The following is a 23,786-nucleotide window of genomic DNA, read 5'->3' as shown; positions in this document are numbered from 1 at the left end:
AAGTCATAAAGCACTTTTTTTCTGAAAAAAAGTTCTTGCCTTGACTGCTCATACTGTAGCTTATGGTCCACCATAATAAAAAAAGTGGGCCGAAACCAATGCGCACTTTTCTAAACAAAGTACTTGTTTTGGTGTCAAAACTTCTAAGTCAAGATTCTGTCTGAATTTGGATTAAAAATTTGATGGTTTTTTTTTTCGTCTGAATGCCATCCATAGCAAATGGCAAAATGCGTTCTTTTACATGTACGCTGTCGATTTACTTGTCTACCTACGTAAGAATCTATTGCGTTAAACTATATACTAGGGTTCCTAGTACACTATTCTCTTGCTGACTCGACTTGAGCTCTTTGGAGTCTGGATGCAGCCAGTTGTTGTACGGAGCAACAGACGGTCCCAGCAAGCGGTTGAGCTGGCGATCTAGACATTTTTCGATGCTGCAGAGATGGCGGATGTAGGCCAGCTTCGGCCACGCAGTGCGTTGTCCGCCTTCGATGTAGTCGTGCATGTCCTGCTTACTCGGGTTCTGGATAGCCTTGATGCCGATCGCTTCTTGGAACGAAAACTCGGGGACGAGGGTTACATTACCAGAAAAATTCTGCCGGAAGTACGCGCTGAATTGGTGGCCGTAGATCTTTGGAAAGAGACCAAGGAAAGCCAGCATTTTCAGGCGATGGCGCACATCAGCGGCGATCACGCTTTCAAGAGTGTGGAAAATGCTTTTGCGGAAACCAGGCTGGTTGATCTCATCGCCTACGAAAGGCACAACGTGCGGGTTCACTTGTGACACGATGAAGTTTGTCACATTGAAGCAGCTCGCCATCGTTTCCATGGGCAGGTCATGCTGAATACTTCCGTCACACCATTCCTTACCCAGCGAGTTGTACGGAACAACGTTGCCGTCGAAATCACGCGCCATGAGCTGTTTGCTCTTCATAATTCCAGGAAGTGAGCACGAACACGCCACTGCACTCCAGAGCAAGACATGAGGTGAGTTAATGTGGTCTAATAGTAACTTCTTGGGACCTTTGTGTGCACTATTGACATCCGAGGCTGAGACAGTGATGCACACGTGACGACCTGTCTTGAGGTAGGCGTCCTGGAACGTGTAATACATTGTCTTCTGCACCTCGTTCAACGGTTCACCATAGTAGTGCTGCGTAGTGCGTTCAAAAGTCGAACACTCGACCAGGAATCCGGTCTTGATGCAATGTGTGATCTGTTCTAGCAGAGGTGGGAACCAACGAATACCCAAAGGGATGAATCGAGTGGAGACGTCGTCCTGAATGATGTCGTCAAGCAGCTCCTTGTTTGTCTTGCAGGCAATCATTGCAGCCGTGATAGCACCACCAGACGATCCCGACACGATGTTCGGCATTACATCAGCTTCGAGTAAAGCTTTGATAATACCTTTATGGTACATGGCGATGGAGCCGCCGCCACTCAAACACAACGCTGTTGAACCGAACGACTGCTTAATATGCTTGAAGAACTGAATTTTTTCCTCGCGCGGGAATTCTTCGTCACTTGCATTGCCCAGAGCTTCTAGCGCTTGCACAACGGCGTCGTTGTACTCGTTAATCACAGTCTTGGTGCCAGACTTGCACTCAAGGTGCAGACCCGGCGAGTCCACACCCAACTCGTTGCGCATAACACAAGCTGCCATCATGTACCGAAGCTCTCGGATATTCGGCCGGTCTTCACTTAAAACACGTCGAAGAGAAGTCAAGTTCTTTTGTAGCTGAACGAAGTCACAGTACTCTAAATCTTCGTCTGAGATCGTTGTCTTCCATTGATCATTGCCTTCCAAAGTGTCAAGATATTCAGCCATTTCCACCCAAACTGCGTGCGTCGGTGCCGCCTTCATAAGCTGTCGCAGTGCCAAAGCCTGGCGGTTGCGTACTCCAAAGATACCGGCGTATCCGCTTCTAAGAAGAGCCAGCACGATCTTGGTGAATTTGACCATGAAATAGCACGACATGGAGAAGAGAATGCGAGCCAATTGATACAGTGCAATACCCCACTGCAGCGTCACACCTGCCTGGAGATACAGAAACCAGCCGATGACTTTGTACTTGCGGATAAGTATCAAACACGCGATCGTCAATGTGAATGCTGCGGTGACTTGGGGACTATTGTACATGGCCTGCAAAATCGAGATGAATGAACTGGATGGCTTGATGTCGAGTTTCTGCATGGCCTTCCATCCATCCGTGAGCACGATGAAGGCGTTTCCGGCTGTCCACACTGCGCGGCGTGGATTTGAGTAGCAAAACGCGGGGTCTCTACCATCGCCATTGCAGCCATTGGTACCAGGTAGTAGCTGGCAATGGATACTACCATTACGGCGCTGGTTGCATTCGCTATGAACTGTGCAATGCGCTCCGAGTCCTTCCACACAGCCTTGGGCTGTAATACCAGCTGTATCGTGCGCTCACTATCAGTGCGTGGCAGCTCTAGTTTCAATTGCGGTTCGACTGCCACCGACGATGAGGAGATCGGAGGTGTCACGGGTGCCTGCATTGTTGTCTGAGACGGGAGCCAAGAGTTGAAGCAGCGTGGGAACTCTTCCTCAGTTCACGGTTGTGGCGTACGAAGTAACTGGAATATCGAGAGGTGGAAATGGAGCTGCTAGGTAGCTCGACTTATGCAATGGCGACCGGCTTGCAGCGGGCAAATGAGAAAGTGACCATGTGTACGTATTTGTGCACGCATTTCTCAGATTTCATCAGATGGATACATAAGGCGGATGCTTTTCAGCCAATCCCGTTTATCTCGGGAGTTTCACGTATCTACTATTGGATGAAATTCGAATTGAAACTATGATGCTGCAACGTGGTCCACGGTTGCATACAACTCCGTGTTATGCGTGTCAAAGTACTTGTATCGTAACCTTGTTTTGCTGTGGTGTTCGCGACTCGCGAGCTCACGAGCTATTCATCAAAACATTTTTAGCTAGTAGACCGCCAACTTCAACGTTCTGCCCATCTCGCGTTAACACGTGACCTCGAAACTCCAGGATCAAGCTTGCTCTCCATAGAGAACGTCAAACAAACACTTATGCCCTGCATCGTGCCTCCAGGATCTACTACATGTAGTATCATGGAAATGGTCCCTGGATTTTGTGGTTACCCAAGCTGAAGTGGACGAGAGACGTGGTGCCAATGACAAACTGCACTAAAGTTTGGCGTGTGAGTTTGGTTCAACCAAAACCGCTTCCTATGCGACGATGAGTCGTGGATTGCATTCTCAGATCTGAGGATTTCCATCAGCCAATCATCATCGCTGTCGTCTTCAGTCGTCTTCAGAAGTCGGAGGTGGAATGAACCTGCGCTGCCGAGCGCATCAGCGAGCTGCCTCGGAGTAAGCGAGTCAATAAAGCCCATGGTGTGTCCTGCGCACGACGACTGCGAGTCTGCACCGCCAGCTCCGGCAATGGAATTGCCCGTGGTGTTGAAGGTGAGAAAGATCAAGACCAAGAAGCCCAAAGAGGTGATGCTGGGCATCTGCGGTGGAGTGGGCCCCGCTGCTGGGTTGCTGTTGCACCAGCTCATACTGCAGAACACCGACAGTACTGGAGAGGACCAGGGTCATCTGAACGTTTGTCACTTCTCACGCTCCGAGGACATGACCGACCGTACCGAGTACCTTGTCTACGCTGCGAACTCCAGCTTTGATGCAACTGATTCCGATTCAGACAGCGGGTCTACAAACGGGGATATGTCTTGCAATTATGTGAAGGAAGTGGAGAACCCAGCGTGCGGCATGGCGCGTACGTTCGCTATGATGCACGCCGCAGCCGCTGCTGGCCGTGCTCGGTTGGTCGTAGGCGTACCGTGTAATACGTTCCATGCACAGCCAATTTGGGATGAGTTCATACGACGAACAAGGAATGCGAGCTGTGTACATCATGTGCACATGTTAGAAGAGACGGTAGCATTCATTGCAAGCAAGTTACCATCATGCAAACGCGTTGGACTAATGTCTACTACGGGAACACGCAATTCGCGGGTGTATCATGATTTATTGGAGCCGCGTGGGTACACAGTGCTGGAAGTGCATGCTGGAGCGATGCAACAAGAGCTACATGAATCAATTTATAACCGCGAGTGGGGAGTGAAGAGTACTGCCCCTGCAGTGTCTTCGCGTTCCGAGGCCAATTTCCATCGCTATACGCTGCATTTACGAGAACAGGGAGCTGAAGTTATTATCTTGGGCTGTACCGAAATCCCATTTATATTCGCTGGCAAGACCCACTTTGCCGGTTGCCTTCTCATTGACCCGATGATGGCGCTGGCTCGTGCCATGATCCGCGAGGCTGATCCATCGAGGCTTAAACCTGCGGACAGCAGCAGTACACCCAACAGGGCATCAAGTACAGTATGTACTACTGGTATTCTGTAGTGTCGCGGTCACCTCATGCCAATTGTTTGTGAATATGTGCACGTAGAGTAATAGACCTAGAACCACTAAGATCTTTTCTGTATTTTACATCAACGAAGAAAGCTGATTCAAGAAGTTCGTCGCCTTCTCAGACGCTGCAGAATCAACCGCAGTACTTGTAGATGCAATGTTTTCACTCGCCTCCGTTGCTTCCTCTCGCTGTTTGCGAAGGCGTTCCAGACGCAGTTGCTTCCTCGTCTTCTTGTTCACTGCTCCTGATGAAGCAGAGTGCGCAAGCGTAGCTCTCTCGTGCACTTCCTTCAAATGAAGTTTCTCCGAGCTTTTCAAGCGCTTTTCCCACTGCGAAACCACAAAGCTGCCGCCTTCAGCATGACCTCCGTCCTTGTCTTTAGTTTCAGCACGCTGCCTCTCAGGCTCTTCTCTGTTGTACTGCTGCGTCTCCAAGAAAGCAGCGTACTCCTCACTGTCCGTCTCGACTTTTCTTGTGCGTCCGAACTCGTCCGTGATCTCCACCATCGTCTTGTCCTCAAAGTTCGACGCCTCAGTCATATTCTTCTTGGCGTCAAAGTCCACCAGACACTCTCCTTTTAGGTGGTCTCTGCCTCCTCCATTGGCCATCTCATCGTAAAGTTTTGCCTTCTTCCGTAGCATTTCGGCCGACTTTTTGCTCCATGCCTCATCGTCGTCTTCGTCTGGAGCTTCTCTCGCCTTTGCCTCCTCGTCGCGTCGATTGCGAGCTTCCACTCCTTTGTTGCGGTGATTTTTACCCACGCGGTCTTCGTCCGAGCGCTTGCGGCGCTTGCCGCCTCTCAAATGTGCATATTTACCTAAACGGAGAGCAGAAGTTGCGTCGTTGTTCTCGGCTGTCAAGGCATCTTTCAGCCGGCGTTTTCGCTCCTGATCCTTCCGAAAGACAACAGCTTTAAGATCCACGAGAGACTTGGCGTCAACCTTGATCTCTTTGGCCTTGGACGGCACTAGCGCCGACTCGGTCAGGAACCCGAGCGACATCTTCGAAATCACGAAACTGTATGCCTAAAATTTTCGATTAGGCTAAATTCAAAATAGGGATTCTGTTGTTGTCCTAAATGTAAAATGCCTAGTTTAGGACCAACTTCAACTTGGGGGTTTCAGAGTCGTATTTCTGCGTGCCAATGGCTAATTGTGTACAGTGCCATCTTCATTTACCGTGCACCACTAGGAAGGCTGATAGCCCACCATGGTCCGACGTATGCCGATCAAACCCCTCGTCTTACCAGCGACCACAGATGCAGATGATGCGGTTACAAACCTAGAAGCGGGTGTCGAGAAAGGAAAACCTGATCTGGTGATCCCCGCAGCACAGGATCCTGATGCGACTCCGCCTAGCCCGAACAATGCAAAATTTCTCAATCGGTTGAGCAGAAATGCAAGTAGTACGCCATACACTCAAACCACCCCGCAGCATCCTAACGTGCTACGACGAACCAATACATGGGCTCGCTCAACAGGCAGTCTGCTGAGAATGGCGTCGGAAAATGCGACCATTAACGTACTGCGAACATCGTTGTTTGAACTGCATGACCGAATGAGCTACCGTTGGGTACTACATCCGCAGTCTCCCTTCAAGGCCTTTTGGGACTTACTTAGCGCAGTTGTCGTCGTTTACTACTCGTGGATCATCCCGTTCATGTTGTGTTTCGATTGGTATGAGCCGTCCAAAAGAACTAAAACTTTCATGAAAGTGCTGGATGTATGGGGGTTTCTCGACATCGCGCTGCGATTTCGGACTGGGTACATTGAGTATGGTACTGTGGTAATGAACCCACGGAAAATTCGACAAGCCTATATTCGTTCCGTCTGGTTTCCTATTGATCTAGCCTCCTCGATCCCTTTCGAATATTTCGTTAAGGATACTACAACCAGCATGTCAACCAGGAAAACCATCAAAATGATCAAGTACATCAAATTACCACGGTTACTTCGTTTGGGGCGATTTGTCAAATATCTGAAGCGGTACAAGCGATACTCGAGCCTCATAATCTCGCTCAACGCAATGATATTCTCTGCTCATGTAGCAGGCTGTTTATGGGTGGCCATACTGAAACCGTGCGCAGACATTATTGAGGCCACTCGGCCGCACTGCCAAGACGGTGGTGAGATGGATGTCTATTGGGTCGCCTTTCATCATGGAATAGTGTCCATGCTGGGCGTTTCTGCTACTCATGTTGAAGCCAGCGATCGATTTTTAAGCGGTGGATATACCCATATCGCTAGTGATGACTTGAATAGCGCAATCTACCTTTGGTCCAGTGCAGTATCAGTTTACGGCGTCATCTTGACAGCTATTATCTTCGGAACTATCATCGGTCTAGTTCAGAGGTATTCTTGCTAAAGTTGAGGCGTTTATCACTGCCGTACTAATCATGTGAAATATCCTTGCAACGATGTAGCTGGAACAGAGCTGAGAACGCGTTCCGGAAGAAAATGGATCACGTCACGCACGAGATGGATGCGCTGAGTCTGCCTAAAAAATTACGAGTACGAATTATCTCCAAAACTCACATTTGCTGGGGTTGTTTCACTGACGATGCTTGTGCACAGGCTCGAGTGACAGCGTATTACGATTACCTGTGGCTAAATGTTCGTCTTGAGCTTAAAGCCTGAGATGTGTTGGCTTTTGCACTAATATTCTTTCTCCACTACGACTCAGAATCGAGCTTTGTCCGAGCAACTAAGTCTGCTGCATGACCCGGGCATGTCATTGACACTGCGGCGACAAATTGCAATTTACCTGTTCAAAGACAACCTCCTAAAGATCCCGTTCTTTCAATTAGCCACCGACGCTATACTGGGTATGATCTGCATGCAGCTGCACCAGGTCATCTATATGCCCGACGATTTCATTATCCAAGAAGGTGAAATTGGAAAGGAATTGTTCATGATCGTCAAAGGAATCGTACGTGTACTGCCTCCAAATGGCTGCAAGAAACCGGAAGCTGAGACGATTATATTGCTTAGCGAAGGCGATTTTTTCGGTGAGATCGGCGTGGTCATGGAAGTTGAGCGAACTCGCAGCGTCAAAGCCGAATGCATGGCTGAGCTCTGTGTTCTTGCTCGAGAAGGTTTTGACAAAATCCTGGTTGAGTTCCCTGAGTTCGCAACCGCTATGAAAAAGCTTATCGTGAAACGTGTTGGTGAAATGTGGAAAGACGATGGACCCGAGCGCATGGAGAAGATGACGGCACTTGCCGATGCCAAAATGAAGAAAACTATCCAGACCTACAAGAATATGGATAAGTTTCGCAACAAAACGCGTGCTCTGGCGACGTTCCGTCCACGGTTGTCGAATATTCTCAGCTCGACTGGAAATCTTACACCAGTCGAAATTCGAGGAGATCCAGGAATCGTTGCAGCTGCTTCCGCTGCGGCTGCTGCTGTGACCTCCACGGACACCATTAACTCCACAATAGACGCCAATTCAGACAAGTCCCCGCTTGGTGCAATAACGGAAGACAGCGTCGACGAGAAGAAGATAGAGTCGGTATCGGATGCTCCAACGTCGGGGGCCACAAGATCCATCGTTGGAGTGTTGGGGCTAACCGATCGAAGATCGCAACGTGCTTTAGTCACCAATGCCTCGACACGTCCTTCCCCACTCCAATTGCAGCAACTAGAGGTGCAGTTGCGAGTAGTCGAGCAGAAGATGGAGACGAGGATGAACGAATTGGATCATAAGCTCGAGGAGATTCTTCGTCGTTTAGTGCTTACTGCCAAACCGAATACGATGCCTCCCGGCGTATAGCTAGTAGCTGCATACCCGTGGAGTAAAATAGAATAGAGCACTGGAAACTCGGTTGAGCATGCACGACGAGCACACTTTTGTTGAAGTTTTCCGTCGTGTGTATGCGAGTGCCTCCATGTTGAGTCAAGTTGAAGGGATTCCGACTCCGAGTTGTTGTGCTATGGAACTGATTGGAACGGGAGCAAGGATGACTGTAAGTACATAAGGACGACACCATCTTCCCAAATCCCAAGCTCCGCGTGTCCTTCCGATCTTTTGGGACAGTCGTGGCATGGCACCGCCACGACTCATCAGCTGTGTCACAACTTGGAGCGCTGGTCATCGCGGCGATGCAACATTGCTTTCTTTCCCTCTGAAAAGGACAGAGCGAAGATAGGAGACGAGGACGACGGTTGTGGCTCGCCAGTAGTGTTGTTTTTTAGGAGGTTTTTAGGATTTGTAGGGTACTTAACGTCTATTAACCGATTAGATAGCAGTTATTAATAATAAAAAGGAGCAAAATGCCCCTGTGTGGGCCACACATTGTGCACTACACTATTCTTTATTTACAACTCAACGCACGCACTAGCCCAGAGCCGTGCTGCCCAGAGGACTGTGCAATGTAAGACACTACCGGCCTACACCACGCACTAACCGTCACTCTGGTGACGGGGGAACAAGCCATTGATCACAATGCAGGTCAAGGGTGAGAGCAAGACGTTCAACCTCGAGGAGATCTCGTCCATGGAGCTGGGCGAGGTGGTTGAGGCCTTCATCACCAAGGGATCCGAGGACGCTATCTCAATGGCTCGCACCATCGAGCCACCAAGGATGCCGGCGCCATCGCTGGCCTAAAAGTTCTACATATCATCAACGAGCTGACGGAGAATCAGTATGCTCTTCATTGTTTGCGGGCTGCCTGCGAGCGTATTACGGCGTCGTCGTCGGCCAGGTTGCATCGAGATCTACTCTCTGTTCGACAGCACGGGCTTCAACTCAACCACCACGCTTGATCGTTTTGAGGACATGTGCGGTAACTACTTCCAAAGGTGATGGACCCCTTGGAAAAGTTGTTCCGCGACGCCAAGCTGTCCAAGAGCGAGGTGCACGGGGTTGTCCTGGTGGGCGGCTCCACCCGTACCCCAAGGTGCAGCCGCTGCTGTCGTACTTTTTCAACGATATGGAGCCCATCAAGTCCATCAACAGCTACGCGGCTGTGATCTACGGTAGTTTGCCGTTCTAAGCGGCAACAACTCGTCAGAGAAGCTGCAGGTACTGCTACTGCAAATGCGACGCCGCTATGCTAAGTATGGAGACAGTCGATTGAGTCACGTCGAAGCTGATCGCGTGTAACATGTCGGTGCCGGCCAAGAACTTGCAGACGTTCTCGATATAAGCGGACAACCAGTCTGGATTATTTATTTCAGCGTTCGATGGCGCGATACAACAACCTGCTGAGTGAGCTCAATCTCGACGGCGTCACGCATGGCGGACGAGTAACGGAGGCTAGCAGAGAAGTATTCACAAAATGAAAAACGCATCAGTTTATTGAGATCATGGTCAGCAGCAAATTTGTGAGTGTTAGTGTTACAGGAACGCCATGGCGTGCTATACCGCGGTACACACGACCATATCCACCATTTCCTCTTGGCGGACTTGCAGTTACTGAGATATGTCGACACTAACGATCGCGTCGAGAAGGTAGTCAAACTCGCGCTCGCTCAAATCGAACATGCAATAATCATCATCTTCATTGTCTGGATCTCTATCGCTGTCGATGTCACTGTCGAAGGCAACATTGGGCGTTGCCGGAGATGTTTTATACAGAGGTGACCGAGTCGGCCGTGAATCGCCGTTGTTGATGTAGATGAACGACAACTTTTCTACTGTTGAGACTTTGAGCCGATTGCGGCGCTTGCTGTGTGTAAATCCATGAACACTCCACAGGCGCTCGCTAGCAGCAGACGACGTTGGAATACTCAGCATCTTCTCAGCGAAATTGTGAAGGACAGGGAAGCTAGTATCGAGGGTCCACCACTCTAATGGAGTGTCCATACTGGCTTCTTCTCTTTGCTCGGTAGTCCAATTCTTCTTCATTTTAATAAATGCAAGCAATTCTGAGCGAAAGCGAGCTAGGCTCACGTCTGGTGAGAGGCCGAATCGTTGAAGTGAACTGCTTTGCGTACTGATCCTAAAGCTGATCCTAGTAGGATTCCTACGCAAAGAAGTAGAAAATTACGAAAACAGCCTGTTCCATTTTCCCTTGTGTGTGCTGTTTTTAACGGTTATTAACTTTGTTCCGTTAAGTACGCATTTAGCTAAAAACGAATAAAAAGCTACAAAACAACCCTACTCGCCAGTCAGAACTTGCCCATTCGAGGCACCTGAATTTTACCACAGGCCGTAAATGTATCTTAGAACTTTAGGCTAAAAGAAACTGTAGAAGCCAAAGCCTCAATGGTTATATTGAAGATATCCAGCTTGTACTGCTCGAAGAACGTAGCTCTTGGATTCTTCATTCTTCTGATGAGAAAAGCAGTAAGTATGCCGCATCTTGTTGTGTTTGTTGTAGTCTACAACTTGGTACATCTACAAGTTGTAGCTAGCATTGTCGTAGTTACTGTTCTGGTTGATGATACACCGTACCCATACAACCAGTGCTCGAGATCGCTCCACCGAAGTGCATAGTTTACAGAAATGCAAGAGCAATCTGAGCGATGCCGCGATAACTTCTCTCTTTTCATAATATTTTGAGGCCAGCAGCGGCGGCTTTCTGCCGGAGGAAAGCTGCCCCACCGAAGGTTTGCCGTCCAAACTCTGCTTGGTCAACAAGGTTCTCGTTGTTGAAAGCCTTGCCATATGCCACCAAATGTCGACCTGATCCAGGTAGCACATGGAGCTCGGATTGTCTCCGCAAGCAGCTGAACAGCCACGGATGGAGGATTTAGGCTGCCACCACTGCAAAGTGGCGTCGTTGGTGACGACCTGGTCATCTGCTTCTGAACAATGGATTAACCCGAGTGTCAAGTGTTTGTGGTGGAGTCTTGCGTGGCGTGGAACGCGAGCATGCCGCCCCATCGTGCTGCCTTTTCTTGTATCGCTGCAGCTCGGTTGTAAGGTAAGATCCCAGTGTGCATAGTCCGCTCGCGGCGGATTTTGAGCGCCCACGTCAGTCGCCGGCTATTTGCAATTTCTGTGGTCGGACGGTGGTGCCGTGCCAGCACTAAGCAGAGGCTCTTGAAGCGGTGCGGTTGGCACTGCGCGTTCATCAGTGTGAACTAGTTTTCCGTTTCTCCTCACCCGTTCAGCGTGGGGCAGTAGAGGCTGTGGGTGCCGTTATTGCGATCTTGGTCATTTATGTAAATTCCACATCTTTAAATACAAAAAAAGATTGTCAGAACTACTGTTAGGGGTCGGTCTCATGGCGAGGCGGTTTCCTTTTCCAATCACCATAGTATTCTCAATATCAAGGTATCTGAAAGATTGCGTCCCGACGCGACACCCCAGGCCCCGGCCCGGCTACGCCCCATACGTTTCTGCCCCTCGGCAGAGACCGAAAATTCCTTCATTCCGCGATCGAGTGTGTTCGAGCGACAGCGGCCGGAGCTCCCCATACAAAGCGCCAGTTGTTTCGCCCCTCCGCCTCTGGAGATGCAACGACAGCGGATCACACTATTCTCCGCCGAGGACGCCGACGCCATGGCGCTCCGTGAGCGCTCCAGCATAAGGCTGGGCTCTAGTCGAGGGCCCGGGCGCTTCGATAAGCGCGCGCAGTCGTACAGCTTGCGCCCCAGTATGACAGTATACGGACAAGAAAATGAGGATTACTTTGACGGTTCGGCCAGCTACTCGTCCGTGACAGAGCGCAGTGGCACCGGCAGCTTCGCTCCCAACCGCACGCGACTTAGCGTGTCGCCCGACCTCAGCAGCGCCTTCGAGGATATCTTCGAGACGGACTGGGAAGGCTACATCTGGAAGCAGGGCCACGTTGTACGCTCGTGGCGCTACCGCTACGCTGTGCTCTCGGGTACGACCTTCAGCTACTACGTAAGCAAGGACGTAGCCAAGATGGACACGGAGAAGTTCCGCGGCCGCGTCACCGTTACGGGCGCCTCTCGAGACCCCAACCGTTCTAACGGCGTTTTGATCACGACGACTATTAACAAGATCTTTGCCATGTATACGCGCTCAAGCATCGAGTGCGAGATCTGGGTCAAGATGCTGCAACAGGCCGTGCAGAACGCCAGCAACCAGAAACCCGGTCAGAGCTTCAGTGGCGCGTCAAATGGACGCGACTCGGACCTCCAGAGTGGACGTGCCAGTCAATGGAACCCCGCTGCCAGTGGGAACCTGCCCTTCTCGGCGAGTAGTATACTGTCACAGACTGTCCGGTCGTCGGGAGACTGGAAGGCACGCAACTTGGCAACTGTCAAACAGTTCTACTCCATGTGGACGACCCAATTCCTAGAGCAGACGGGAGTCGACGACTCAGCGGCAAACCTCATTTCACTCTTCCCCATCTGCTCGCCCGAGATGATCGTGTCGGTCAGCTATCCGTGCGAATTCCTACCTTCCACCAAGTTTTACGGCCGAGAAGGTCTGGTCGACGTGGTGTTGGGCTTCTCACGCTTTGTGTTATTCAAGAGATTCGCAGTGTCCCGCTACATGACGACCAAGCAGCCCAACGTGCTGCAGGTGCTGGCTGCTGGAACCATCTGGAACAAGTTCCTCAAGCGCGAGTTCACGTTCACTACACGCGACGAGATTCAACTGAGCCCCGGCGGTCGCGTACTCAGCCTGCAGATGCAGATCGAAGTCGATATCGCCGCGTTTCAGATGTCGGACGCCGAACGGAAGGCGGCCAAGGCGGAGCGTGCGTTCCAGGCCTCAACGTCGAAGCGTGTGCTCTCTCTATCGATCCAACACTTTCACGTGAACCGTGTCCTGGGTAAGGGTACCTTCGGCACGGTGGTGCTGGCTGAACGCAAAAACACAGGCGAGATCTTCGCAGTTAAGATTCTGGAGAAGAGCTCCATGTCCAACTACGACAAGCTACGCACTAAGACCGAGATGCGGATCCTGCGTGACGTGCATCACCCGTTCATCGCGCCGCTACGCTTCTCGTTCCAGAGCCAGTCTCGTGTGTTCCTGGGCATGGACTACTACCCTGGTGGCAGTCTGTACACGCACATGAACCGTTTCTCCAACAACAAGGAGCATCGTGTAAAGATCCCGCTCGACCTGGACCGCGTGAAGTTCTATGCTGCTCAGATCGTGTTGGCGTTGTCCCACCTACACGCCTGCGATATTGTGTACCGTGATCTGAAGCCTGATAACATCATGCTCGACGTTGACGGCAACGTTGCGCTCGTCGATTTCGGTCTCTCGAAGACCAACGTGAACCAGATGTCAGGGGCTCGCACCATGGCTGGCTCTCCGGCGTACACAGCCCCTGAATTACTGAAGCCGAAGCGCTCTCGTGACTACGGCAAGGCGGTGGACTGGTGGTGTCTGGGTATCCTGCTGTACGAGATGTTGCTTGCAAAGCGCCCGTTCCATCACCTGAACGTGTCGGTGCTGTACAAGCTCATCGAGAAGGAGCCTGTCAAGTTCCCGTCCAAGTGTGGCATCCACCCGGACGCTCGTAGCCTGATTCTGGGCTTGCTGGAGAAGGACCCGAACAAGCGTCTCGGTGCTCGCCAGACCAGCGACATCCTGACGCACCCGTTCTTCAATGAGGTTCGATGGAACTTGGTTCTCCGCAAAAAGATCACCCCTCCATGGGTACCGGCGCCCATGTCCATGGAAGAGGAGCGTACGAAGAGCCCCGACATCAACTTTGACAAGTATCTGGCCTCCAAGACTGCCTCCACGGGTAACTTCTTCAGCATCATCTTCCCGTGGAAGCACCCCCACACTCGCCACCGCCGAGCAAGATCGGAAATGGATTACGACTCGTTTGGCAAATTCAGCTACGTGAGCGACACGTCCAACTCGTTCCTTGTGGACGAAGACGAGATGCTTGACGCCGCTTTCACGGGCCGGCGCAGCATCCAAGTGCATACCTTGGCAGGTGAAGCCTGAACCCACTGAACAAAAGAACTGCGCCGTAGTTGTACCAGCAGATGCACGTAGAACACTACTAAAGGTAAATTATTTTTTGACTACGCGTTTACCTGTTTTCAAGCAATCAAAGAGGTCCTCACTTGCGAAGCTTCTGGTCTTTCAAGCAAACCATGGCTGCATTACGCCCACAGGCTCCCATCACGCCGCCTCCAGGATGCGTGCCGGCGGAGCAGAAGTACAGACCTTCGATTGGAGACCGGTAGCTCGAATAGCCAGGCATTGGTCTCATCCAGAAGAGCTAGTGGAGACAAACCACATCGACATTAGGTTTGATACCCTGGAACTCAAACAACATCAAGTGTTTGTACCTGATCCAAGCCCATGGCACCGTGAAAAATATTCCCTCTCGGAAGCGAGAACACTTGCTCAAGATCAGGCGGCTACACGACGTCGAAAATGAGTACTACGTAGCAATTGAGGTTTAGGCTGCAGACACGCACCGTGAGTATCTCATAGTCGATGATTGATTTCGTGAAACCCGGTGCGTACTCGTCGATTACCGAGAAAACTTGGTTCGCGAATCGTTCCTTTTTCCCCGGTTCACTCCACGTTCCATCCTGCGATGGCGAAAGAACGCACGAATGTTAATATGGATGGATACCTGTCGCTACCAGAGTGCGTAACGAGTGCTGGTTACCTTTGGTTCGTATGGCGTGTACTGCACGAACAAAAGAGCGATGTGTTTTCCTGGGGGAGAATATCAGTAGTCGGCGCTAATTTACTGAGATTTCAAGAAAGTGGACGTTGCAGTCTTACCTGGAGGGGCAATAGTTGGGTCCAGCGACGTCGGGATGTTCATCTCGATTACAGGCCGTTTCGAGCAAATTCCATGCTGGGCGTCCAAGAAAGCGTCCTCAATCTACAATTCCCACGGGTAATGCAGTGTTCATCTTAATTTATCACGGCGTAACATCATACCTGGTCCAGCGAGTCCTCGAAATGAATAGTGCCATAATGGTTTGGCATCGGCACATTTCCATCTCCCGCGTTGGGGAAACACGAAAAGTTTGGTAGTTTGTCGAGCGCTACATTGATCTGGAAAAACAACACCATGTTGTAGCAAGGCAATTACAGTGGGAATAGTGGTGGTTAGACATACCTTCGTTGAAGCCGACTCGCTGTTCCAGTTTCGCCTAAAATGCTTGACTACCTCCTCTGGTAAATCGTTCTGATCAAGCAAGTCAAGCACGGTGGTAACTGGGCTCGCATTCGATAGAATACAGTCTGATTCGATCACGTCCCCGCTTTGTAGACAAACTCCACGCGCTTTCCCATCATGCACACTAATGGATTTGACAGGACTGCTAACGTGGATTTCGGCGCCGGCCTCAGTTGCAGCTTTTTCGATAGCTTTGGAAACTCCACCCATTCCACCTTTTACATGTCCCCAAGCACCCTTGATACCGTTCACTTCACCCATGACGTGGTGGAAGAGAATATAGGCGGATCCAGGAGTCGAAGGAGAAACCTTCAGAACGGAAGCAATAGTTACAAGTTCAAAACACAGACAAGGGAACGCCACCCACCTTCGCGCCTATAATGGCATCAGTAGCGAGCGTGGCTTTCAACACATCCGACTCGAACCATTTGTCGAGGATCTTAGTCGCGGGGGCCGTCATAAATTCCGCAAAGGTAGTCAACTCGCTTCCAAGTTTGCCGCAGCGATAGCCTAAGTGCGCCATAGCTTTTGCTGCTTCTACACGCCGGCTAATTCAGTGAATAACACACTGTAAGATCATCTTCATGACAAGTATTGTCATCAAAAGTATGATTAAGAACCTGAGAGAAGACTTGGAGTCAAAAGCAGTGTGGAGATCTGGAGGAGGCTAACCACACAGTAGTTAAAAACGTGAGTACTATTTCAAAGGCTCTTTGAAAAAAAAGATAATACCTCATCAAGCATTGGCAAGAAGAAATCCACCATGTCCTACACACCAGTCAACACGTAGTGTAAGCGAATCTTCTTAGTGAGCATCAGCTGCAACTTCAACATTACCTCCAACATCTTACTGTACACCGGGTATGCTTTCGCGTCTGCAGTTGAAAATTGAGCTACATCGACCAACACGCCCATACCAGAACGTCAGCTTAACTAGAGGAATTACAGTAATGCAATGGAATATCTCACCAATACTTGCTTGAGTTTGCTGCATATCACTACCGAGGATGAGGCTGCGGCCGCCACGAGTCGGTGTGAATGATGACGGATCTCGAACGAAAACTATAGCCACGTAATTTCGTAAGCAATTCATCAGACTCGTATTTGTGCATCGATGGACTCACCCTCGAGTCCGTGTCGATGCAGATCCAGATCCTTGATAATTTGCGGCCGGAAGAGCGAGAACACATACGATGCCCGCGAGAACTTAAACCCAGGGAAGATTTCCTCGGTCACCGCCGCACCGCCGACAATGTGTCTCTTTTCCAGCACGCAGACGCTCTTTCCGGCCTAGAGGATCAGCAATAAGTATTAGTGTCGACGAGGCTCGTCTCCGACTAAGCGAGTCGATCACCTTTGCCAGATACGCGGCAGCTACGAGTCCATTGTGTCCCCCGCCCACCACGATGGCGTCCCTGTTCATGTTATCGAGTAAACGACTACTGCATAACAGTCTTGTTCTAGCATAGTAAGCTTACCATTTCTTTCGAAGCAGCGCAGTGGGGGCCTTCATCTTCCTCAATGCGGGAGGCTTCTTCGTCCTACGCTGCAAATGGCGGAATGCGGATGGGAGGCACAAAGATGATCAATCAACTTCAACATCAGAGTGATGGTCCTGAGTCCGCAGTATTCGCCCGCCATGTTCGAGGTGCAACTTGTGCGGCAACGAAGAGCGGGCCGCGGACTCCAGGCACTTCGTCGACGCTTTTCTTTGGCCGTGAGCGGTCTATGCTTGACGATTACTGCGGGTTCGTCGTCACCAAGCTCTGCGGCTGTGTTCAGCATCTCGCGTGACCGTATTAAAAGCGTACGGGTGCGAGGAAGGTTGCTGCGTGTTGTGATGGCCAACAACGACGCTCTTACGTAATTCTGGCAGGACAAACTGGAGTGCTGAAGTGAAATTAAGGCTTATTCTGGTCTTCGTATTCTTCGTGCTGTAGAGTTCGTCTACGTGACCAGGAGGAGACGCTACGGGCTGCCGGGGTCATGATGGAGACCTGGGGTGCGTTTTGGTTGCTTTCGATAAACCACGACGACCTAGCATTCAGATTGGTACTGTTTTGTGCGATAATTTTTAAGGCGTCGACCCGCTTGTTGAGGTGTCTGCAGCCGAAACGGAGGAAATTGGCGTGGAAGGACTTGTGAAGTACTATGTCAACGAGCCGAATTTTCGGCAGTCGATACACCAGATTCACGATCACATTGATAATGTTCTTGCAAGCGATCCGCTGAACTACGAGGGATACGATACACGCATGTGACGGTGAACAATGGAAGACGAGAAGCTTCATTCTTACATTTTTATTGTGAGTTGATTTTGTATCATGCAAATGGTACACACCATGACCCGACGCTCTGATAGTACAGCACTAGGAATCATTCTCCTGAGTGCAATGCTCCAATAGCCGAGCTTTGACGGTGTTCAGAATGGAGAGCATTGCGGTCGACTCCTCGTGGTCATGTCGAACAATCGCAACTTGAAGCATAACAGGCAGATGCATGATGGCGTCTTCCTCTTCAGCAGCAGCAGTGTCTCCGTAGTTCATTTTGTGGTAATTGAATGCGGCGTCACGGTATTTCTCATACAACTCGAGGCTCTCTGGGTCTTCGAAACCGTAGGAAGCACCGGGTCGTTGCTGCTCACCGATGCCGCCACCGACTCCAGCATTCACGGCAGCATTTTCTTGACACATCCGCTCATGCGCCTCTCGAATTTCCTCCTCTTCGACCCCGTAGGCCAATGCAAGGATCAAGAAGACAGAGTACTTTCGCTTGAGATGGTCCGCGAAGAAATTGAGAGTTTCCGTTGGCATCGGTGTTTCTCGTCCGTCAAGCCTCTCAATTTCTCGCCTGCAGTTGGCTGAGAACAATTCGTGCACGCGACTAACCTTCTCGTAGACCAGTAAAGCCATCTGCGGGTGCGTCACTTGTGCTACTAACTTCTCCATCGCTACTATCCGTCGGAACTCAGACTCGGCTTTTTCCTTCTCACCGGAGAGTACGCGGTTGCACCAAATCTCACTTTGAAGTAGCGTCACCCTGGAATCTTGCCCCGGAGATACCCAGCACTTTTGCGAAGCTGCAAATCCATCAGTGGCTACTGAATTTGAATTTGTGTCTTCTCTAGTCTGATTGCTTCGTAAGCTGTTGACGTGCGCCTCTCGTTTCGTCGTCAGGATGTGGCGTATCGCCTTCGACCACAACTCGAACGTGCTCTGGTTGTATGAACCGAACTCCAGGATGCAATGTGTACTCGCATTTGGATTGTTTACTGCAAGAGTATCCACTTTACTGCCCGACGAGACGACTAAACTCTGTCGAAGCTCTTCATTCAGCCACTTGTAAAACAATATTTTTACGTGGTAAGCTGACATTCCCGCTGGAACTTTTAAAGTAGTACCAAAAGTGGGCCTTACCTCATCCAGCTCGTCTGTTTCCAGTAATTTGCGGCGGAAAAGTCGCAAGTTGCCGTCTTGATCGTGGAGCGACGAGCTTCCTTCAATCACATCAACTTTCATGTCGCCAAGCAGCATCAAATGGTGCAAGTCAATTACCTACATCACCATGCAGATGCAAAAGCGGTCGTTAGAATATGCATCTCTGTAGTAGCTAGCAGCTCTACATGTCAAAGGCGAAGCTCTCAAATACCTTGTCGGGTTTGAGGCCCTGCTCCCACCGCTCTCGACTCGTAAACATTAGGATACTGTCTTCTTGCAACGACACAAAATACGGCACCCAGCCACTGATGAAGAACATATTGCGCTCCAGTACCAGCAACGTGTCGTTCAGCGTTTGCTGCTCGTTCGATCAGATGTTCATTGTCACAAGTGGAGATATCTCATCAGGCTCTCGATATCACTCACTTTATCGCAGTTAGCCGACCCACCTTGTATATAATGGCCGTCTTCGCTCTCCCTAAACTCTTGGGCGTCCACGGCGTTTCGCGTGATGTCTTATCGTCCAGAATAATCGAAGCGTTGTTCCCGTCGTGCGTCAAAGCGTCATTGGCGCTATGCCCCTTGCTCAGCAGCGTCTTCAGCAGCGATGGCGGCGCTTTCCTCGCCGTATTTACAGCAAGATTGTTGCCTTCCGTCGTCTCGCTCATACTGGTAGCAACTGCAATCTTCGGTGCCCACGAGCAGCTCAATTCCAGCGACCTCTTGATGATCTACCCACGTCCGTTCAACAACCTCTACCTGTGGGTCGGGTTATGTACATATTAGGGTTTCGCACCATTTTCATAATTATAGGGTTGAAGATGCAGCTAAAAGAAATGCAACGTGCAACGCATTATCGAATCATTCAGCTGGAAGGCACAAGTCGGACCTGGTGGCTGGCTCATAGCGTCGCAGTCTCCTGTCGCCAATGCGTCGCAGTGCAAGCGAGCGCCACGCCGTTGGCAGGAATCCGCGCACGGGAACGCTGACGCGTCTGCGACGCTGGTCTAAGGACGATGTGCCGTCCGCTGCCTATGACCAGCTGCGTGTAAGTGGCTTCCCACCCGTGCAGCTTGGTAGTTGGCACCGCTACCGCTCGCTGTCGCAGGAATTCGATGATGTGTTCAAACACGACTCTTCATCCATCGCGCGCAAGCCTGCGGTAAGAAGGTCTCCGTTAACGGAGCTGCTCGTGGATTGGCTGGTGGGAATGATTAATCGATAGTTGTTGTTGATGAAATGATGCAGAAATTCCACGTGGGTATTGAAATCAAGCAGATCTTGACGCCAACGACTGCCCGTGCACGCAAAACGAAGATTATTTGCGCCATTGGCCCGGCGTCGTGGTCTGTGGACATGCTGGGTATGAGAATCATAGTGGTTTGAACGCAGTAGGATTATAAGAAGCTAATGCTGTGGGTTTTGCGTATGGTAGGACAACTTCTGGATGCTGGCATGAATGTGGCGAGGCTGAATTTCTCCCATGGAGACCATGAACTGCACAAGAGAAGTCTATCGAATTTGCGAGAGGCGATGGCTGCGCGAGCTGGCTGCCATTGCGCTGTTTTGCTAGATACCAAGGGCCCGGAGATCCGCAGTGGCTTCCTGAAAGAACACAAACCTGTCCAGCTGAAGGTGCGCTGTGATCTAGCGATGGGTTGAACCCGGAATTGCAGCTAATGAATGTCTGATGTTGCGGTAATAGGCTGGACAAACGCTAGAGATCACTACAGATTATGGTATAGAAGGTGACAGTTCACGCATTGCCTGTACATATGAGCAGTTGCCAACTTCTGTGTCGGTGGGCTCCAAGATTTTGTGCGATGATGGAAGCCTAGTGATGACAGTACAGGAGTGTTTGCCCGAGTCTATCATCGTTCGTGTACACAATGACCATATCCTCGAGGAGAAGAAGAACATGAATCTACCAGGTTTGTCGGCTTCATGTGATGCAACAGTGCTTCTCCATGGTGACCTTGAGCTGAGAGATACTCCCTTGTGTATGCGCAGGTGCTGCTATTCAGATACCGGGCATCACTGAGAAGGACGAGGATGATCTGCTAAACTTTGCAATCCCCAATGGAGTGGACATCGTTTCGGGATCTTTTGTGCGCTCAGCTGCCAATGTTCGAGCGATCCGTGAGTGTCTCGGTGAAGCAGGTCGTCACATACGCGTGCATGCAAAGATTGAAAGTCAAGAGGCGCTACAGAATATTGACGAGATTATTGCTGAGGCTGATGGCATTCATGTGAGCCGTGGCGATCTCGGTATGGAGTTATCACCTGAACGAGTGTTTTTGGCTCAGAAAATGATTATCGGTAAGGCGAATCGCGCTGGTAAACCCGTGGTCACCTCTACACAGATGCTGCAATCCATGACGAAGAAGATAATTCCATCTAATGCTGAATGCACCGACGTGGCGAACGCAGTGTTGGACGGAACAGATGCTATGATGTTATCAGCAGAAACTGCCAAGGGCATGTACCCGAAAGAAGCAGTTGAAACCATGGCCAAGATATGTGTTGAAGCAGAGCAAGCGCTAGACTATGCTGAGGTATATCGACTACACCGGGCAGCAAACAGCAAGCACGTGAGCATGTACGAATCGGTCGCCAGTTCAGCTGTTGAAATTTCTCTCGACATGGGCGTCAAACTGATTATTTCGATCACCGACACGGGTTCCAGCACGAAGTTACTGGCAAAATACCGGCCTAAAGCCAATATATTGGCTGTCACATCCTCGACGTTAACGGCACGGCAGCTCTCTGGGGTTTCTAGGTAAGTCATTCTGCTTTGGGAAGTCTCAAAGGAAGTTGTTCTAACGTGATTACTTGTTACTTTCAACTCTGCAGAGGGGTAACAGCGTTGTTGGTCGAGTATATGGCAGGGATAGAGGATCTTACGCTGAAAGCTATCGCGTACGCGAAGGAGCGGGGATTGATTCAGAGTGGCGAAATAGTCATATTGGTTCACGGATTAGACGACACTATCTCGGCGTCCACTAACGTGGTGAAGGTAATAGAAGTGGCCAAGAAGGGCTACACGAGCCCAAAGAATAGCTTTACGAGTGGACTTCACGTTCCCTTCACGTAATCGAAGATGTAAAGAGTGTTAGATCAGAGAGTACATGCCCTACGAAATTCCGAGTGGTCAAACTCCAGGTGAATTACGGGTCCTGTCGGCGATGTCTATGTGGTCTTCTATCTAATAATCTACTCTATTCGTGGGGTAGGCGGGGAATTGGAATGCGTAGGAAGTCTGATGCCGGAACAACAGCTCGTCGCCCGAATGATCCCTGGGCCTCCAACGCCAGATGGAGTGTTGAGCGTGACTTGGCATCAGCCGACCAGTGTCGAAAGCGATGGCTAAAGTGAGTCAACGCAAGCAAAGTCGCGTTCATCTTCTTTGCAGCGTACCCAGCCATGCGAGCTGTAGAGTGCCCACGATGTACTGCCTGCACCAGTGATCATTGGCATTAGATTAGGGTCGTTAGGTGAATGCTCAAGAATTGTTATAGTTCAAATGACCCGTACCTGTTTCACCATGTCATGACTTAGCGTTGCTTCATGAACCAACACCTGCCCAGAAGGAACCCCACCATCACCACAGAGTTAGCAATTCCTTTAGCATATACTACACTCCGAGAAATTTGGTCATAACTCACGTCGCAGTTCTGTGCAATGTCAAACATCCGTGAGGAGTCTGCGGAATCACCCAGGATGGCCACCTTACGCCCACGAGCCTTTGGTCCGGTTACCTGATTTTTTTTATCATTTACAGTGTTAGCTGCTTCGAACAACAATACACACAATTGTAGCGAAGCTATCCACAAACCTCAGATGCGTGAATAATTTCGCCACTAGGCAGCTCAACACTCCCTCCGAGCTTGAGCGTGCCATACTTCGGTCCAGGCGGCAGCCCTCGCTTGCGCAGTGCATTTAAGTCCAGTTTCCCCGGAACGGGATATTCCTCCACGACGTAACTATCCCAAAAAGCTAGTTGTGAGAAAAAGTAAGCAACCTTAAAAAAAGATCCATACCCGAAACTCGTGACTGTGTGCTTCAACGTCGCTGCCTTCACGATAACCTTTCCGTCATCCAGGACGTTCCATACATCCCCGTTTCCATCCGACTCCACATGCACCCATTTTCGCTTTAAACTCTAGAATTCAAAATATTCCAATTGCCACGTCAGCTCTACAATCTCATGCTCTGTACCTCAGCGTACCAACACTTACAGGATGCTTCGGTGCGTTGCGCATGAATTTCTCATGCTTCGACGTCTTGTTCAGCATCTCGGGAGATACCAGCTCGTGGACGGTTATCTTCAAGTTCGCGAGCCACGTGCTACTCGTAGAGAACGCCGTGTTCAAATACGAAAATAATCCCAATGGCCCATAAACATCAATTGGCCTCGGTGCTTTCTCCTTCGTCTGTGGGTCCTTGTACTCGGCGTTGTGGTTGTCCAGTGTGCACAGAATCCCGGGAAGTCCATACACGTGATCTCCATGCAAATGCGATACAAAAAACTTCGTGGTCAGTGGGACGCGCACGACACTCTTAATGAGTTGACGTAGACTGCCCTCAGCACAGTCGAACATCCAGTTACTACGCGCTAGACGTAGACATACTCCAGTTGGGTTGCGTCGAACTGAAGGAGAGCCTGCTCCAGTGCCCAAAAACAACACTTCGAAGCCTGTGAACGGCAACTGTGGAGGCGGCACAAACAGCGTGTTGCAGCTGCGCATTGGTACCGTCTTGAGCAGCGCCTGGCGCTCACTGATGCGCGTCAGCGGCGCCAAGCGCCATGGAGCTCGCGCCATCGACGCCATCACTATTGTGATTCGTGTGTTGAACCTAAATTAACTTAAATTTAGGATTGATTAGCCTAATACAGGAC

At 50.4% G+C, this 23,786-nt stretch overlaps 13 protein-coding genes across 22 annotated transcripts; 6 read left to right on the top strand and 7 right to left on the bottom strand.

Annotated features, from left to right (window-relative positions):
* Window positions 1–153: 153 nt before the first annotated feature.
* On the bottom strand, window positions 154–2,682 carry PPTG_05525 (hypothetical protein). The gene has a single exon (XM_008899103.1). It carries the CDS (start codon window positions 2,192–2,194, stop codon window positions 281–283), a length of 1,914 nt encoding a protein of 637 aa, XP_008897351.1. The 5' UTR covers window positions 2,195–2,682; the 3' UTR covers window positions 154–280.
* A 538-nt stretch (window positions 2,683–3,220) lies between these two features.
* On the top strand, window positions 3,221–4,516 carry PPTG_05524 (hypothetical protein). Its single transcript, XM_008899102.1, has one exon. The coding sequence runs from the start codon at window positions 3,382–3,384 to the stop codon at window positions 4,399–4,401; it is 1,020 nt and encodes a 339-aa protein (XP_008897350.1). The 5' UTR covers window positions 3,221–3,381; the 3' UTR covers window positions 4,402–4,516.
* PPTG_05523 (hypothetical protein) lies at window positions 3,969–6,155 on the bottom strand. Its single transcript, XM_008899101.1, has one exon. It carries the CDS (start codon window positions 5,410–5,412, stop codon window positions 4,486–4,488), a length of 927 nt encoding a protein of 308 aa, XP_008897349.1. The 5' UTR covers window positions 5,413–6,155; the 3' UTR covers window positions 3,969–4,485.
* PPTG_05522 (hypothetical protein) lies at window positions 5,621–8,305 on the top strand (the record flags this gene model as incomplete). Its single annotated transcript, XM_008899100.1, has 4 exons — window positions 5,621–6,762; window positions 6,834–6,921; window positions 6,985–7,023; window positions 7,094–8,305. 4 exons carry the CDS (start codon window positions 5,621–5,623, stop codon window positions 8,183–8,185), a joined length of 2,361 nt encoding a protein of 786 aa, XP_008897348.1. The 3' UTR covers window positions 8,186–8,305.
* A 552-nt stretch (window positions 8,306–8,857) lies between these two features.
* On the top strand, window positions 8,858–9,019 carry PPTG_05521 (hypothetical protein; the record flags this gene model as incomplete). The annotated part of the gene is made up of 1 exon (XM_008899099.1): window positions 8,858–9,019. One exon carries the CDS (start codon window positions 8,858–8,860, stop codon window positions 9,017–9,019), a length of 162 nt encoding a protein of 53 aa, XP_008897347.1.
* Window positions 9,020–9,826: 807 nt separating this feature from the next.
* On the bottom strand, window positions 9,827–10,261 carry PPTG_05520 (hypothetical protein; the record flags this gene model as incomplete). Its single annotated transcript, XM_008899098.1, has 1 exon — window positions 9,827–10,261. One exon carries the CDS (start codon window positions 10,259–10,261, stop codon window positions 9,827–9,829), a length of 435 nt encoding a protein of 144 aa, XP_008897346.1.
* Window positions 10,262–10,589: 328 nt separating this feature from the next.
* On the bottom strand, window positions 10,590–11,474 carry PPTG_21697 (hypothetical protein). Its single transcript, XM_008899330.1, has one exon. It carries the CDS (start codon window positions 11,240–11,242, stop codon window positions 10,754–10,756), a length of 489 nt encoding a protein of 162 aa, XP_008897578.1. The 5' UTR covers window positions 11,243–11,474; the 3' UTR covers window positions 10,590–10,753.
* Window positions 11,475–11,725: 251 nt separating this feature from the next.
* Window positions 11,726–16,559, top strand: PPTG_05519 (AGC/AKT protein kinase). Its single transcript, XM_008899097.1, has one exon. It carries the CDS (start codon window positions 11,816–11,818, stop codon window positions 14,246–14,248), a length of 2,433 nt encoding a protein of 810 aa, XP_008897345.1. The 5' UTR covers window positions 11,726–11,815; the 3' UTR covers window positions 14,249–16,559.
* On the bottom strand, window positions 14,242–16,999 carry PPTG_05518. 2 transcript variants are annotated; one of them, XM_008899095.1, is made up of 15 exons: window positions 16,928–16,999; window positions 16,804–16,864; window positions 16,574–16,739; window positions 16,419–16,511; window positions 16,287–16,342; window positions 16,182–16,217; window positions 16,070–16,116; window positions 15,817–15,997; window positions 15,390–15,758; window positions 15,209–15,325; window positions 15,047–15,149; window positions 14,928–14,977; window positions 14,731–14,847; window positions 14,599–14,670; window positions 14,242–14,528 (listed from the first exon to the last, which is right to left on the bottom strand). In XM_008899095.1, exons 1-15 carry the CDS (start codon window positions 16,960–16,962, stop codon window positions 14,367–14,369), a joined length of 1,665 nt encoding a protein of 554 aa, XP_008897343.1. In that variant the 5' UTR covers window positions 16,963–16,999; the 3' UTR covers window positions 14,242–14,366. The 2 variants fall into 2 exon arrangements, with proteins under 2 accessions (XP_008897343.1, XP_008897344.1); XM_008899096.1 differs by lacking the exon at window positions 16,928–16,999 and having other exon boundaries at window positions 16,804–16,904.
* An 89-nt stretch (window positions 17,000–17,088) lies between these two features.
* On the top strand, window positions 17,089–17,777 carry PPTG_05517 (hypothetical protein; the record flags this gene model as incomplete). The annotated part of the gene is made up of 3 exons (XM_008899094.1): window positions 17,089–17,312; window positions 17,390–17,451; window positions 17,529–17,777. The coding sequence occupies 3 exons, from the start codon at window positions 17,089–17,091 to the stop codon at window positions 17,708–17,710; spliced, it is 468 nt and encodes a 155-aa protein (XP_008897342.1). The 3' UTR covers window positions 17,711–17,777.
* PPTG_05516 (hypothetical protein) lies at window positions 17,707–19,730 on the bottom strand. 3 transcript variants are annotated; one of them, XM_008899092.1, is made up of 4 exons: window positions 19,336–19,730; window positions 19,098–19,244; window positions 18,866–19,003; window positions 17,707–18,787 (listed from the first exon to the last, which is right to left on the bottom strand). In XM_008899092.1, exons 1-4 carry the CDS (start codon window positions 19,552–19,554, stop codon window positions 17,819–17,821), a joined length of 1,473 nt encoding a protein of 490 aa, XP_008897340.1. In that variant the 5' UTR covers window positions 19,555–19,730; the 3' UTR covers window positions 17,707–17,818. The 3 variants fall into 3 exon arrangements, with proteins under 3 accessions (XP_008897340.1, XP_008897339.1, XP_008897341.1); XM_008899091.1 differs by having other exon boundaries at window positions 17,707–19,003; XM_008899093.1 differs by lacking the exon at window positions 19,336–19,730 and having other exon boundaries at window positions 19,098–19,301.
* Window positions 19,608–22,544, top strand: PPTG_05515 (pyruvate kinase). Of its 6 annotated transcripts, XM_008899086.1 has the most exons (7): window positions 19,635–20,048; window positions 20,135–20,249; window positions 20,322–20,521; window positions 20,592–20,817; window positions 20,897–21,665; window positions 21,740–22,048; window positions 22,120–22,544. In XM_008899086.1, the coding sequence occupies exons 1-6, from the start codon at window positions 19,815–19,817 to the stop codon at window positions 21,978–21,980; spliced, it is 1,785 nt and encodes a 594-aa protein (XP_008897334.1). In that variant the 5' UTR covers window positions 19,635–19,814; the 3' UTR covers window positions 21,981–22,048; window positions 22,120–22,544. The 6 variants fall into 6 exon arrangements, with proteins under 6 accessions (XP_008897333.1, XP_008897338.1, XP_008897335.1 ...); XM_008899085.1 differs by having other exon boundaries at window positions 19,608–20,048; window positions 21,740–22,544; XM_008899088.1 differs by having other exon boundaries at window positions 20,112–20,249; window positions 21,740–22,544.
* Window positions 21,994–23,743, bottom strand: PPTG_05514. 2 transcript variants are annotated; one of them, XM_008899084.1, is made up of 6 exons: window positions 23,125–23,743; window positions 22,927–23,048; window positions 22,722–22,869; window positions 22,552–22,644; window positions 22,421–22,465; window positions 21,994–22,341 (listed from the first exon to the last, which is right to left on the bottom strand). In XM_008899084.1, the coding sequence occupies exons 1-6, from the start codon at window positions 23,716–23,718 to the stop codon at window positions 22,105–22,107; spliced, it is 1,239 nt and encodes a 412-aa protein (XP_008897332.1). In that variant the 5' UTR covers window positions 23,719–23,743; the 3' UTR covers window positions 21,994–22,104. The 2 variants fall into 2 exon arrangements, with proteins under 2 accessions (XP_008897332.1, XP_008897331.1); XM_008899083.1 differs by having other exon boundaries at window positions 22,722–23,048.
* Between the last annotated feature and the right edge of the window lie 43 nt (window positions 23,744–23,786).

The sequence above is a fragment of the Phytophthora parasitica genome, assembly GCF_000247585.1.
Source record: "Phytophthora parasitica INRA-310 unplaced genomic scaffold supercont2.7, whole genome shotgun sequence".
Taxonomy (NCBI): domain Eukaryota; phylum Oomycota; class Peronosporomycetes; order Peronosporales; family Peronosporaceae; genus Phytophthora; species Phytophthora nicotianae.
This window is presented reverse-complemented; position numbering and strand designations above follow the sequence as displayed.

Coding starts and splice junctions, on each gene's coding strand:
- PPTG_05525 (XM_008899103.1), bottom strand. CDS start 2,194: ATGCAGAAACTCGACATCAAGCCATCCAGTTCATTCATCTCGATTTTG.
- PPTG_05524 (XM_008899102.1), top strand. CDS start 3,382: ATGGTGTGTCCTGCGCACGACGACTGCGAGTCTGCACCGCCAGCTCCG.
- PPTG_05523 (XM_008899101.1), bottom strand. CDS start 5,412: ATGTCGCTCGGGTTCCTGACCGAGTCGGCGCTAGTGCCGTCCAAGGCC.
- PPTG_21697 (XM_008899330.1), bottom strand. CDS start 11,242: ATGGGGCGGCATGCTCGCGTTCCACGCCACGCAAGACTCCACCACAAA.
- PPTG_05519 (XM_008899097.1), top strand. CDS start 11,816: ATGCAACGACAGCGGATCACACTATTCTCCGCCGAGGACGCCGACGCC.
- PPTG_05518 (XM_008899095.1), bottom strand. CDS start 16,962: ATGAAGGCCCCCACTGCGCTGCTTCGAAAGAAATG. Junction 16,865..16,927: donor GCGCTGCTTCGAAAGAAATG/GTAAGCTTACTA, acceptor TAACATGAACAG/GGACGCCATCGTGGTGGGCG. Junction 16,740..16,803: donor CTGCCGCGTATCTGGCAAAG/GTGATCGACTCG, acceptor CTGATCCTCTAG/GCCGGAAAGAGCGTCTGCGT.
- PPTG_05516 (XM_008899091.1), bottom strand. CDS start 19,554: ATGAGCGAGACGACGGAAGGCAACAATCTTGCTGTAAATACGGCGAGG. Junction 19,245..19,335: donor AGACGGCCATTATATACAAG/GTGGGTCGGCTA, acceptor TCGAACGAGCAG/CAAACGCTGAACGACACGTT. Junction 19,004..19,097: donor AGGGCCTCAAACCCGACAAG/GTATTTGAGAGC, acceptor ATGGTGATGTAG/GTAATTGACTTGCACCATTT.
- PPTG_05515 (XM_008899085.1), top strand. CDS start 19,815: ATGCGTCGCAGTGCAAGCGAGCGCCACGCCGTTGGCAGGAATCCGCGC. Junction 20,818..20,896: donor GAAGAACATGAATCTACCAG/GTTTGTCGGCTT, acceptor GTGTATGCGCAG/GTGCTGCTATTCAGATACCG. Junction 21,666..21,739: donor CAGCTCTCTGGGGTTTCTAG/GTAAGTCATTCT, acceptor TCAACTCTGCAG/AGGGGTAACAGCGTTGTTGG.
- PPTG_05514 (XM_008899083.1), bottom strand. CDS start 23,718: ATGGCGTCGATGGCGCGAGCTCCATGGCGCTTGGCGCCGCTGACGCGC. Junction 23,049..23,124: donor GCAACGCACCGAAGCATCCT/GTAAGTGTTGGT, acceptor TTTGAATTCTAG/AGTTTAAAGCGAAAATGGGT. Junction 22,645..22,721: donor AAATTATTCACGCATCTGAG/GTTTGTGGATAG, acceptor AAAAAAAATCAG/GTAACCGGACCAAAGGCTCG.